We start from the raw sequence: 13,426 nt of genomic DNA, 5'->3' as shown, positions 1-13,426 counted from the left end.
TTATCGTGTTTACTTATCAGTTATCCTGTATTATTTGCCTACATGATTTGAATACATCACAAATGGACTGCAATAAAAAGGTCTGCTGTACCTTCTTTGTGGTGACCTAATACTAATGCCTTGGAACCATAAAACCATTACGTAGTACATACTTTGATGTGCAGATCTCTGTTGTCAGGTGTATTGGCGGGTCACTGAGGAGAAACAGAGGGAGTGCACATACAAAGGGAAACACGCTGAAGTAAGTGGCTCCATCAATCACGAAACAATTCTCCCCACAGACAGCTGTGAAGTGGTATGCTGCCAGTTGTTTATGAAGACAAAACAAACAACCAGATGCATACAGTTGAAGTCGTAAGTTTACATACACCGTAGCCAAATACGTTTAAACTCAGTTTTTCACAATTCCTGACATTTAATCCTAGTAAAAATTCCCTGTCTTAGGTCAGTTAGGATCACCACTTTATTTTGAGAATGTGAAATGTCAGAATAATAGTAGAGAGAATGATTTATTTCAGCTTTTATTTCTTTCATCACATTCCCAGTGGGTCAGAAGTTTACATACACTCAATTAGTATTTGGTAGCATTGCCTTTAAATTGTTTAACTTGGGTCAAACGTTTCAGGTAGCCTTTCACAAGCTTCCCACAATAAGTTGGGTGAATTTTGGCCCATTCCTCCTGACAGAGCTGGTGTAACTGAGTCAGGTTTGTAGGCCTCCTTGCTCGCACACGCTTTTTCAGTTCTGCCCACACATTTTCTATAGGATTGAGGTCAGGGCTTTGTGATGGCCACTCCAATATCTTGACTTTGTTGTCCTTAAGCCATTTTGCCACAACTTTGGAAGTATGCTTGGGGTCATTGTCCATTTGGAAGACCAATTTGTGACCAAGCTTGAACTTCCTGACTGATGTCTTGATGTCGCTTCAACATATCCATATACCTTTTGTTCCTCATGATGCCATCTATTTTGTGAAGTGCACCAGTCCCTCCTGCAGCAAAGCACCCCCACAACATGATGCTGCCACCCCCGTGCTTCATGGTTGGGATGGTGTTCTTCGGCTTGCTAGCCTCACCCTTTATCCTCAAAACATAATGATGGACATTATGGCCAAACAGTTCTATTTTTGTTTCATCAGACCAGAGGACATTTCTCCAAAAAGTACGATCTGTCCCCCATGTGCAGTTGCAAACCGTAGTCTGTATTTTTTTATGGCTGTTTTGGAGCAATGGCTTCTTCCTTGCTGAGCGGCCTTTCAGGTTATGTCGATATAGGACTCGTTTTACTTTGGATATAGATACTTTTATACCTGTTTCCTCCAGCATCTTCACAAGATCCTTTGCTGCTGTTCTGGGATTGATTTATACTTTTCGCACCAAAGTACGTTCATCTCTAGGAGACAGAACGCGTCTCCTTCCTGAGCGGTATGACGCCTGCGTGGTCTCATGGTGTTTATACTTGCGCACTATTGTTTGTACAGATGAACGTGGTACCTTCAGGCGTTTGGAAATTGATCCCAAGGATGAACCAGACTTGTGGCGGTCTACCATTTTCTTTTTCTGAGGTCATGGCTAATTTCTTTAGATTTTCCCATGATGTCAAGCAAAGAGGCACTGAGTTTGAAGGTAGGCCTTGAAATACATCCACAGGTACACCTCCAATTGACTCAAATGATGTCAATTAGCCTATCAGAAGCTTCTAAAACCATGACATAATTTTCTAGAATTTTCCAAGCTGTTTAGTCAGTCAACTTAGTGTATGTATACTTCTGACCCACTGGAATTGTGATACAGTGAATTATAAGTTAAATAATCTGTCTGTAAACAATTGTTGGGAAAATGACTTTCGTCATGCACAAAGTAGATGTCCTAACCAACTTGCCAAAACTATAGTTAACAAGAAATCTGTGGAGTGGTTGTAAAACAAGTTTTAATGACTCCAACCTAAGTGTATGTAAACTTCCAACTTCAACTGTACATACATTGAAATCTGTACATTACTATACCAACCGTGACATTTCTCATCCCTGTCCTGTTGCAGATCGAATGCCGTAACTACATCCGGACCCTGCATAAAGTGGATGACAGCACAATGTATGTGTGCGGGACAAATGCTTTCAGCCCCACCTGTGATTACATGGTAATTATAAACTGGGTGGTTCGAGCCCTGAATGCTGATTGGCTGACAGCCGTGGTATATTTAAGCAATAAGGCACCTTGGGGGTTTGTGGTATATGGCCAATTGCTGTTCTTATACACAATGCAACGTGAACAGCAGTAAAAATAAATGTTTTGTCATACACATGGTATACGGTCTGATATACCACAGATGTCAGCCAATCAGCATTCAGGGCTGGAACCACCCAGTTTATAATAGACAGTATACCACGGGTAAGACATTTATTTTTACTGCTCTAATTACGTTGGTAACCAGTTTATAATAGCAATAAGGCACCTTGGGTGTTTGTGGTATATGGCCAATACACACCACGGTGTTGCGTCGTGCCTAAGAACAGCCCTTAGCGTGGTATAGTGTGGGGCGGCAGTTAGTCTAGTGGTTAGTGTTGTGCCAGTAACCGAAAGGTTGCTAGACCGAATCCCCGAGCTGGCAAGGTATATATTTGTTGTCTTGCCCCTGAACAAGGATGTTAACCCACTGTTCCCTGGTAAATAAGAATTTGTTCTTAACTGACTTGCCTAGTGAAATAAAGGTTAAATATTGGCAATATACCACACCACCTCAGGGCTTATTGCTTAATTATAAACTGGGTGGTTCCAGCCCTGAGTGCTGATTGGCTGACAGCTGTGGTATATCATGGGTATGACAACATGTATTTTTACTGACCTAATTACATTGGTAACCAGTTTATAATAGCAATAAGGCACCTTGGAGGTTTGTGGAATATGGCCAATATACCACGGCTAAGGGCTGTGTCCAGGCACTCTGCGTTGCGTTGTAAGAACAGCCTTTAGCCGTGCCATATACCACAACCCTTTGTGCCTTATTGCATAGTTATAGCTTTGCCTGAACAGGACATCTCGGTGTAAGAATAGCTCTGTTGTTTGAAACTGCTGTAGGCAGGCAGTTGTCACACTGATTATTTACTGTGAGTGTGAAATGTATGCATACTACAGACACCTGCCCTCTATCTCTACTGTTAGTGGCTGAGTGTAACTCATTTTGCCCTTTGGAGTTTAGTATAAAGTATATTCCTACCTCTCTCACTGAAACTGTGAATGAATACATCTAAATAGTTGCTTTGTTTGTGACTCTGACAGACGTACTCTGAAGGACAGCTGAGACTAGAAGAAGCGCAGGAGGAGGGAAAAGGGAAATGCCCCTTTGATCCCTTCCAGAAATACTCCTCCATCATGGTCGGTATGTACTGTGACTGTCTGTCTCTAGTTATCTGCTCTCACACAAGGACAGAACAGTGCACCCAGTGAAGTTCAAAGTTTATCAACTGCAAAGTGAGGTAGTGCTATCAAATGTGCAATATCTAGGGTTCATTTTCAGTTTAAAGTGCTGCCGCGGGACTTGTTTGTAAAGTGAGGGGGTTGGGTCTTTGTGAATTTAACAGTTTTTTAATATATATTTTTTTGCTTTTTGGCTGAATGTGTTGCTAGTAGCTTGAGTTACCAGTGGCACAATGAAAGAGATTGCACATGTAATTTTCCAAATTAGTTTTGTTTGACTAATATTTACAATATTATTTACTTTGCTAGAAGATAAATTTTCCTCTGTTGTGATTCTTGTCATGTCTCTGGTCTGCCAGGGAATGACCTCTACTCTGCTACCTCCATCAACTTCCTGGGCTCTGAGCCTGTGTTTCTCCGCAGCTCCTCCTCTGCGCTTCGCACTGAGTTCAAGAGCTCCTGGCTCAACGGTCAGCTCTCCCTCTCTGTTCATACTTGTGTTATAAACTTGTATACTACTATACACCATGCCTTATGGTGCACACGTGAATAGTATATATCTACCAACACTTGAATATGAAGTTAAAATGGCTAAATGTATCCATAGCATTTTACATCTGTGCCTTGAGTAACAGCCTAGATCCTATAGGTCTCCGTGTTTTTAATTATGAAACTGAACTTCAACTGCTGCTGTTAAACAGGTCCTGACAGGTAGCGTAATAAGTGCTCATTATGGTTTATGATTTCAGAGCCCAACTTTGTATACATGGACCTTGTCCCCGAGAGCAATAACAACCCAGAGGGGGATGATGATAAGGTCTACCTGTTCTTCAGCGAGAACGCCATGGAGTATGACTTCTACAACAAGCTCACCGTGTCAAGAGTTGCTCGTGTCTGCAAGGTATAGCAACTTGCTCCAAATAGTTTCAACTGCAAGAAGTTACATTTGCTCATACATGGTGTTTTAAATATAAAGGACAGTATGTGTACCCTGTTTAAACAGTGCAGGGGTATAATGTGTGCATGTGTCCTCTCCAGAAGTATTCACTTGTTTGACTAGAACCAATGTTGTCTCTCACACTGTGTGTAGGGGGATATAGGTGGGCAGCGGACGCTCCAGAGGAAGTGGACGTCGTTCCTGAAGGCTCGTCTGGACTGCTCTCTGCCAGAGCCCAGCCTGCCATCTATTGTACAGGATGTCTTCCTGCTCAAAAACGATGACTGGCGCAGAAGTGTTTTCTACGCAGTGTTCACTCCCCAGTCGTGAGTAATCTGTAGAATCCAGTGGTTTTAGAGTTGACAACATTGTTTCAGTGGGAAGTGGACTGTTTCTAATCTGCACGATATTCTGACTCAGTTGCTTTAAGCACATGTTTACCATAATAATAGGGCCAGGAGGTTTTCCTGACCAGGAAAACCCCCAGGCGGGCTAACTATAACTAGGGCCTAGGGTATTTCCCACGTGTTCAGGAAAAACGTAGGGCCCTAACCATGATATACTTGAGGTTTGAAAACATCAAACATGTTTTTCTGACTGTTTGCACTAGGAGCTCGTCCGACATGTCTGCAGTGTGTGCGTACAGTGTGTCGGCCATCGGAGACGTGTTTGATAAGGGGAAGTTTAAGACGCCAGTGACTGTGGAGACTTCCCATGTGAAGTGGGTCATGTACAGTGGAGAGGTGCCCACCCCAAGACCTGGAGCTGTATGTCCCATTTTAATATAATTGTGAAGATCGAAATGGTTTAGGGCCACAAAAGGAAAGTATCTACTTTTTTTACAGTTCAGCTACTAACTCAGTAATAAATGTATTATTACCACTCATCAATCCTCTATTTTTTTCAGTGCATTAACAACGCAGCACGGGCCCTTGGGATGGAGCACTCCCTGGACCTCCCAGACAAGACCCTGCAGTTCATCAGGGACCGACCCCTCATGGACGATGCCGTGCACCCGCTGACCGGCCGTCCGCTGTTGGTCAAAAGGGGAGACCTGTTCACACGCCTGGTGGTGGACAGCGTGCTAGCTCTGGACGGGGAGAGATACGCAGTCATGTTCATCGGCACGGGTACTGAACAAGATACACACATCCCCAAAACAGACTTGTTCTTCTGACTCCTAGCTAATCAAATGGCTACCCAGACTATTTGCATTGCCCCCCCCCCCCCCCCCCCTTTTAACCCCACTGCTATTCTGTTTATTATCTATGCATAGTCACTAACTCTACCTACATGTTCATATTACCTCGACTAACCGGTGCCCCCGCACATTGACTCTACCGGTACCCCCTGTATATAGCCTTGCTATTGTTGTTTTACTGCTGCTCTTTAATTACTTGTGACTTTAATTTGTTATTTTTTTACTTAAACTGCATTGTTGGTTAAGGGCTTGTAAGTAAGTGTTTCACTGTAACTACACCTGTTGTCTTCGGCGCATGTGACAAATAAAATTTGACTTGAATAGATCTGACAATGACATGGGCGTCCTTCTCTCCCCACAGAGAACGGCTATGTGCAGAAGGCAGTGAACTACGCTGGAGAGATGTTCATCATTGAAGAAATACAACTGTACCAGACCCCAGAGGCTATCAGGACCCTGCGTCTCTCCAGCACGGTAACAATCACCCAGTCAATCAATTAAAACTTGATTTTAAATAGCTCTTTTAGACAAATAAATTTGTTACTAAGCACTTATTCGCAATTCTGGTTTCAACCCCCAATCAAGGTGCTGCACCATTTTACAAAACATACCAACATCCATAAGGTCGTTCATATGTCAACATAAGGATTTAACTAGATCAATGTCAGTTTGTTGTCTCCTGGCATTTCTGCAGACAGATGGTTACTCATTTACTATTTATTTCCTTAGCACTTACAATAGAGCATTCAATGAGAATGGCACCCGGTCATTGCTGTTACTATCCGTGGGTGAAGTAGGCTCATTGAGCTGCTGACACTCATGTGGTATTTATTGGTTTGTGTTCTTGTTTCCCCAGGGTCAGCTGTATGCAGGCTCTGAGTATGGAGCTGTGCAGATGCCTCTGAGTGAATGTGGCCGTTATGAGTCGTGTCTGGACTGTGTCTTAGCCAGAGACCCTTACTGTGGCTGGGACCTCTCCACTGGCCTCTGCTCTGCTGTGGCCAGCTCACCCTTTGCCTCAGTCCCCACGTACGATCCAACACACACATGCCTTTCTAGTAATGTGATTTAGAATTTCAGTATACAATATTTATAGTCTTTCTTTTTCAGGAACATGATTCAAAGTCTAAAAGATGGTGACATCTCACAATGTCCAAAATCAGGTAAATGGATTTCAATATTTAATTGTTCAGGGCCCAGCACACTATCAACAAATGACAGAGTACAGTCCAACTGTAGTTACTACTTACTTTGTTTGTATGTGTATTGCAGAGACAATGAAGCCAGAGAACTACACCTTAGTTCCTGGCAACAACATCAAGCTGCCGTGCCAGCCTGACTCCAACCTGGCACAGGTACAGTGGCTCTTCTCAGGGCAACTGCTGCTCTCTGATACCAAGTACTACATCTACAATGGGGGTATCATCATCCTCAATGCCTCTGCCGCCGACACCGGCCAGTACACCTGTGAGTCTGTTGAGCAGGTGAACAGCCGACCGTACACCAGGACTATGGCAGTCTATCAACTGTTGCCCCACACTAACCTAGAGGAGGAGAGTGAGACGATGACAGAGTCCCCCCATAGTCACAGTACCCCATTACCAGAGCTCCTGGAGGTAACAGAGAAGCCAAAGGCTTTGGATCCCCTTCTCCCCCCTGAGTCACAGTGTGAAGATGGCAGGGTGGTAGGCCTGCAGGTGGTGGTGGCGCTCCTCTCTCTGATGCTGGTTGGTCTAGTAGCCTGGAATCTATATAAAGGATGCTTTAGAAACAGATTCTCAGAGAACTCAGGCGCTGGCCAGGTGAAAAGGCCGTCGGATGACTACATGCAAATTCAAAACAATGTAACTTCAGAGTTCAAGCTGCTGGGACCTACACCAAGTCACAGTGCTAACAATAATGAAAATGCTATCATAGCCTTCAAAGGGAATGGGGAACACCACTTCTCTCCTGGAAGCAATATTTCCACTGTGGATGGTTTGGGGTACATTGATGATGAGTCAGAGATCTGACCCTCAGTGTTCACCACTTTGGGGTTTGCGCTCTCTCACCAGGCAGCTGATTTAAGACACTAGCGCAATGTCAAGCTCTGTACACTGGACTTGTTTTGGAATTGTCCTTAACATTTTCCCACCACTACATCTCCCTAGATTGAATTTATTTTGTTTAGTCATTGCATAAGGCGAATATTGTATATCCCTTTGTTAAATATTATTTTGTATTGTCATGTATATTACAAATATTTATTTGTATTAATGTAAGATATGTAATTACTTCATAACTAGGATGTGGTATCTAAAGTAAATAAGACCATAATACTAATATTTGTGTTGTACATAGTTAAGATCTACAAATATTCTAAGCATTTCATTCTACGGACCAGTAATGATTACTCCAAACCTTTTTAAGTAGATCAAAACAGCCATGGACCAAATACAAATAATTGAACACACTTGACTTCGGTCTTGTTTAAAATGTCTCTCAGAACCAACTGAATTATAGCAACATGTTTTCTCTTTTTCACCAGCAGCACTTTGTCATTACTGTGTTGCTTCACATTTCATGTAAAATAAGTAATTTAGAGATCAATGTTTTGAGTTAAAGGCAGCTATCATTATCGTAACTCTTAGTTCTAGATTAAACTCAATCAACAGTTCATATTGTCAAAACCACAGCTTTCATTTTGGTCATTGCTATTAGGAATTGTATCATTATTTCACCAGTCAAGAAGTTGAAGTTGTTTTCATTTCTCATTAGATTCCAACACATTATTTAGTTAATCTGACCAGTGGGAATTCTGCTGTCATCTCCATGTAACAATAATATCCACGAGAGAGGTCTCTTATCAAGGGGTATATTTAAGTGTTGGATACTCTAGTAACTGATGTAATGTCACTTATTTCACTGGAATTTGTTTTTTTATTACACAATGATGGACAGATGTGGTGGGCTGTGTTGTCCCAGCCAGCCATTGTCATATATGAAAGCGGTTAATACAGTATGGGTATGGAGTTTTGTACTGTATATTATTGGAAAGGAAAATTATACACTAAAACATGATAATTGTCAATGATGAAAAAGCTGAATAACACCAGTCAGGTCTGAAATAATATATTTTAAGTTTGTCACTGCAGCAACACATTTGATGCACTTTCAAGAATATATTCTCAATATTAACTACAGTATGACAAGCTAAAAGAAACCATCTGCATAAACCTCATGGCAGTTTACCCTGGAGAGGGACACTTGAATATGAAATAAATATAAGTTGTATACTCTGAGTGGCTGCCGCTCTCCCAGACCTATTGGAAACAAGGCTCCAGTCTGGAACAAGTTGTGATGCAGCATTAAGAGTGCTGCCACAACAGGGCACTGACCACCAAAAGTAAACAAGAAAAAAATAGCTCAGTGCACCACACTGGATGAGTGAGGGGGGGGGGGGGGGGGGGTTACACTGAAACATGTAGCAGTACTTAAGGCGACAGTCAAGCAAAACATGTTCTACATGCAAGTACGATTAAGGCGGGTTTAGTTTTCAGAAACAAGGCAAAAGCAGATCAAGAAGATATAAACCAGAAACACTTGAGGTGCAGTGATAAATAAATTAACACCGTGCACTATATAAACTCCCATATCTCCAGCTGCAAGAGGAGAACCCTGATCCTTCAGTCATGTCCAGTAGCATCAAAGCTAAGTTGATTTCATGGAGTACAGTCTTAACTTGAATTGGCAAGAATTGATCACTGAATATGGCTGCCAAAATGAATCCAAAGACAACTTTGAAATCACCTTGCTTCTTTTGTCTCATATTTTAAAGATAAGGCACAAGCCTTTGACGTATCAATTTTCTTAGTCTCATTGTTGCTACTGTACATAAACCATTTTAGAAGTATCAGATTCATATTGTGGAACATACTAAATGTAAACGGGTGCAATGGAATGGATCATATTTTGAATATCCATCAAATCTTTTCAACAATAAGGATTATATGCTTTTCCCTCAAAGATAAACAGTATAATAGTGGCCTCTATCAATCTTAAAGTACTGCTGATTCTCTTAAAATTCCAGCTCTGCATTTCATAGTGTTAAAAGTGAGATTGTACTAGTATGGTGTGCTGGACAAGTGTTCATCCTGCCTGCCATGGAGAAAGTGCTCCGTCTCCATCTAGAGTCCACTTAGGGTATCACCAGGTGCCATTGTCGGGGTAGCTTGGCACATCAGCAGGGTATTGGGGAAGGCTTGGGCCAGTTTCAGTGACAGCATTGAATCCGGCCTCTCTCACGGGAGCGCTCTTCCAGAGTCCAGTGGTCCACTCTTCCTGTGCACGCTCAAAGCTGCCCCCTCCACCACGGTACAGCCTGTGAACCTGATGGGAACAGAGCAGACAAACCAACCAGTCATGCTAGTTTATTCTCTTTATCTGCCTACAATGAGTGTATTGTCAAAATGGCTGAGTATTTTTCTTGTGTGTGTGTTTCCATGTGCTTGTGCATTTTTCAGGTGTGTTTGTTGGACTCACCCTGATGAGAATCAGTCCCATTAACACAGTCACTAGAGTGAAGAGCAGAGCTGAGAATAGCATGACTACAGCAGAACCCACGTTGTCGCTGAAAAACAGCACTGTCGCGATCCAACCACTTTAGAGGTTCCTCAGTGGTGGAGCAGTGGGGTTAGTATTTGTTAATGGCATGAATACTGAATTACAAACTTTCGTTTTTCAACAATCATAGCATGACCCAATGCAGTGAGTAAAATGAAGGTGATTGATACAAATCTACAGGTGATCTTTATTGCTAAGCTGTGAAGATTTTTCTATATTCTTGAGGTGAAATAAGTGACAAGCCATTCAGATAGCAGCCAGTCATAAACAGTGCCTTCCAGACTGATGAAATATTTCTACTCACCAAGCACCCCAACCAGAGATGCCCACAGTCTGAATGAGAGCGAGAACACACTGCAGAAAGAAGATGAAGAAGAAGGCCATGAAGTTGAAAGAACTGTCAGCCCTAGGAAAGAGAATGGGAGATATGGAGTCAGTCAAGAAAAGGTATTTGGAGTGCGAAATGATGGATGTTCGGCTTAATGTTTGTTGAATGGACCTTACCGGAAGGCCTTGTAGAGAGGTCTAAACCAGCAGGTGTAGCTGCACGGACTGAAGAGGAGAAGCCAGAGAAGGGAAAGGCCAAAATTGGCTCCACTTCCCCCTCCTGCCCACCAAGCTATGCATGACACCACGTTCACACACAGTGTGACTGAATACACTACAGAATGAGAGAGACAGGAAGAAAAATGTAAAATTGGCCTCGATCGAGAGCATCAAACTGTATGCTGGCAACTGCCGACTGACTGATGATCTATAAATCACCCGTCGTCATAAATAACGACTCATTATTATTTGTAGATCAGTCAGTCACAATTTAGCACTATAACTTTAGTGGGAGCTTCATGAAATGGATTTCCATGGCCGAGCAGCCGCACACAAGCCTAAGATCACCATGCGCAATGCCAAGCGTCGGCTGGAGTGGTGTAAAGCTCGTCGCCATTGGACTCTGGAGAAGTGTAAACACGTTCTCTGGAGTGATGAATCACACTTCACCATCTGGCAGTCCGACGGATGAATCTGGGTTTGGCGGACGCCAAGAGAACGTTACCTGCCCCAATGGAAAGTGCCAACTGTAAAGTTTGGTGGTCAGGAATAATGGTCTTGGGCTCGAAATCTTAACGCTACAGCATACAATGACATTCTAGACGATTCTGTGCTTTCAACTTTGTGGCAACAGTTTGGGGAAGGCCATTTCCTGTTTCAGCATGACAATGCCCCTGTGCACAAGTGACGTCCATACAGAAAAGTTTTGATGTGAAAAAACTTGACTGGCCTGCACAGAGCCTTGACCTCAACCCCATCTAACAACTTTGGGATGAATTGGAACGCCGACTGCGAGCCAGGCCTAATCGCCCAACATCTGTGCCTGACCTCCCTATTGCCTTGTGGCTGAATGGAAGCAAGTCCCTACAGCAATGTTCCAACATCTAGTGGAAAGCCTTCCCAGAAGAGTGGAGGCTGTTAAAGCAGCAAAAGGGGTACCAACTCCATATTAATGCCCATGATTTTGCAATGAGATGTTCGAAGAGCAGGTATCCACATACTTTAGGCCATGTAGTGTACATTGCGGGTTTGATACTCTCAAACCCGGCCATTCTCTCAGCATGGAATGAAGTTACTGCCCAGTTCCCACAGTAGGACTATGTAACTCAAATGTCTTTGGTGTAACTCACACATCCAGAGGTTGTAGACCCGGCGTACCAGCTGTCGGTGCGGGGCTGGGATCTCCTCCTCCACATTCTGATAAAAGCAGGGCTTGATTCTCAGGAACTGAGGCAATGGGGGAAAGTTGTTGACCCGCTCTGAAAACAGGAAACAGATTATTCAATGTGGGAGAACGGGATGTCAGTGCAGAAATTTCACAAAAAAACTTGAATACGGTGACATTTTAGAACTTTTAGGAACATATAACAAAATGGTAATGCACAATAGTGAAAGTGTTCAGTGTTATTAATTGATCCTTATGTCTACAATCAATAATTGAACTAAGAGAATGTCATGGCTAATTTAATAAAAAAAATTGTCACTTATGATCTCTCATGCGCATGCATTACTTGTTGCAGGTACATGTTATGTTTCATTAAGAACATAATTGAATTGTTTACTTAAAGACTTAAATTGCACAATATTTAGATACAAACCTGTCATTATGAAATCCTGTGTCCTTTCCTGCAACATAACACAAATAATTGGCATACTTTACATCTCAAACATTCAAAGAGAAAGTAACAATATTTATATGGGAACTTGCAGTATGATTCACATCTAATCAGCAACAACAAAGTTATCATATCAAGATAATGACAAAAATTGACATGCAAATAATGAGATCTGGGTATGCTAGGAGGTGCAGATAATTTTCTAGTAAACTCGTGATAAACCAATGACTGTATATGAGAACCCCAATTTAAAAGGTAAGCCTACCCTTAACCCTTAACCAAAATTCGACCCCACGTGAAATAAAATGCCTGACTACAGTAATGTTAGCTAGATAACTACCCCTATTAGCTAACGGCTAGTACAGTGATGGGACAGGTAGTTATACAAATCTTTGATGATGGTTTGTTAGCGAATTGTCACAAAAAGTTCATCTGATGAGTTGATACAGGGATATAGTTGTTAGCAGATTCAATGTTAAATAAATAAATATATGAACGTAGTTTCTTGTTTTTCTAACACCTACCTGAAAACCGCTTACTCCAGCTCGGTTGGGGATGCGTCGTCAACTAAGACTGAAGTCCCGTGGAAGCCACAGCAATGCATTGAGGGAGTGGTAGTTCTACAAAGGTCGCAGAAAGGCAAATTGGAATACAATTTTTCGATTGTTAAACTACAGATCCCATAAACGATAGAGGGCGTAGACAGGGGACGTGTGACTACAATGCCAGCGCCATCTATGCTACAGAGAGGTATGATTATTGTCCTGCACAAGAGAACAGCTATTTTATGACAATTAATTATCTTGTCAGGCTGTACAGTGCAATATTATGTTCAATGCACACAATATGCTGACTAACAGTGATTTCAAACAGTCGAAGTCCTGTAATAAGAGCTAAGACGCTAATATTTGATTTGTTTAAACTGCACATAGTTATGTTCTGTGGCTGTCACTGAGTAGGCTGATTCTCCATTTCATGTGTGCAAATCCATAGGTCAGACTGTAGAGTGCAATATGAATGTCCAATACACACAATTGACTAACTGGGGAGGTGATTTTCCAAAGTCAGTCCCACAATAAGAGCTAATAAGACAATAGATGTGTAAACA

The 13,426-nt window shown here is 42.2% G+C and overlaps 2 protein-coding genes across 6 annotated transcripts in view; one reads left to right on the top strand and one right to left on the bottom strand.

The window, feature by feature from the left end:
* LOC139578383 (semaphorin-4E-like) overlaps positions 1 to 8,565 on the top strand; it is a 38,501-nt gene extending 29,936 nt beyond the window's left edge. For all 3 annotated transcript variants that reach the window (XM_071405887.1, XM_071405889.1, XM_071405888.1), the window contains exons 4-15: positions 179 to 241; positions 2,041 to 2,139; positions 3,279 to 3,378; positions 3,776 to 3,886; positions 4,166 to 4,317; positions 4,507 to 4,679; positions 4,964 to 5,120; positions 5,261 to 5,483; positions 5,916 to 6,028; positions 6,411 to 6,583; positions 6,665 to 6,717; positions 6,827 to 8,565. In XM_071405887.1, coding sequence (XP_071261988.1) covers positions 179 to 241; positions 2,041 to 2,139; positions 3,279 to 3,378; positions 3,776 to 3,886; positions 4,166 to 4,317; positions 4,507 to 4,679; positions 4,964 to 5,120; positions 5,261 to 5,483; positions 5,916 to 6,028; positions 6,411 to 6,583; positions 6,665 to 6,717; positions 6,827 to 7,566 — 2,157 coding nt within the window. In that variant the 3' untranslated portion in view covers positions 7,567 to 8,565. The remainder of the gene's footprint in view (positions 1 to 178; positions 242 to 2,040; positions 2,140 to 3,278; positions 3,379 to 3,775; positions 3,887 to 4,165; positions 4,318 to 4,506; positions 4,680 to 4,963; positions 5,121 to 5,260; positions 5,484 to 5,915; positions 6,029 to 6,410; positions 6,584 to 6,664; positions 6,718 to 6,826) is intronic.
* An 84-nt stretch (positions 8,566 to 8,649) lies between these two features.
* On the bottom strand, positions 8,650 to 12,924 carry LOC139578390 (secretory carrier-associated membrane protein 4-like). Of its 3 annotated transcripts, none has more exons than XM_071405897.1 (7): positions 12,843 to 12,924; positions 12,301 to 12,328; positions 11,833 to 11,961; positions 10,661 to 10,817; positions 10,461 to 10,562; positions 10,076 to 10,193; positions 8,650 to 9,922 (listed from the first exon to the last, which is right to left on the bottom strand). In XM_071405897.1, the coding sequence occupies exons 2-7, from the start codon at positions 12,305 to 12,307 to the stop codon at positions 9,740 to 9,742; spliced, it is 696 nt and encodes a 231-aa protein (XP_071261998.1). In that variant the 5' UTR covers positions 12,308 to 12,328; positions 12,843 to 12,924; the 3' UTR covers positions 8,650 to 9,739. The 3 variants fall into 3 exon arrangements, with proteins under 3 accessions (XP_071261998.1, XP_071262001.1, XP_071261999.1); XM_071405900.1 differs by having other exon boundaries at positions 10,076 to 10,176; positions 12,843 to 12,922; XM_071405898.1 differs by having other exon boundaries at positions 10,076 to 10,176; positions 10,461 to 10,510; positions 12,843 to 12,922.
* Between the last annotated feature and the right edge of the window lie 502 nt (positions 12,925 to 13,426).

The sequence above is a fragment of the Salvelinus alpinus genome, chromosome 6, assembly GCF_045679555.1.
Source record: "Salvelinus alpinus chromosome 6, SLU_Salpinus.1, whole genome shotgun sequence".
Lineage (NCBI taxonomy): Eukaryota > Metazoa > Chordata > Actinopteri > Salmoniformes > Salmonidae > Salvelinus > Salvelinus alpinus.
This window is presented reverse-complemented; position numbering and strand designations above follow the sequence as displayed.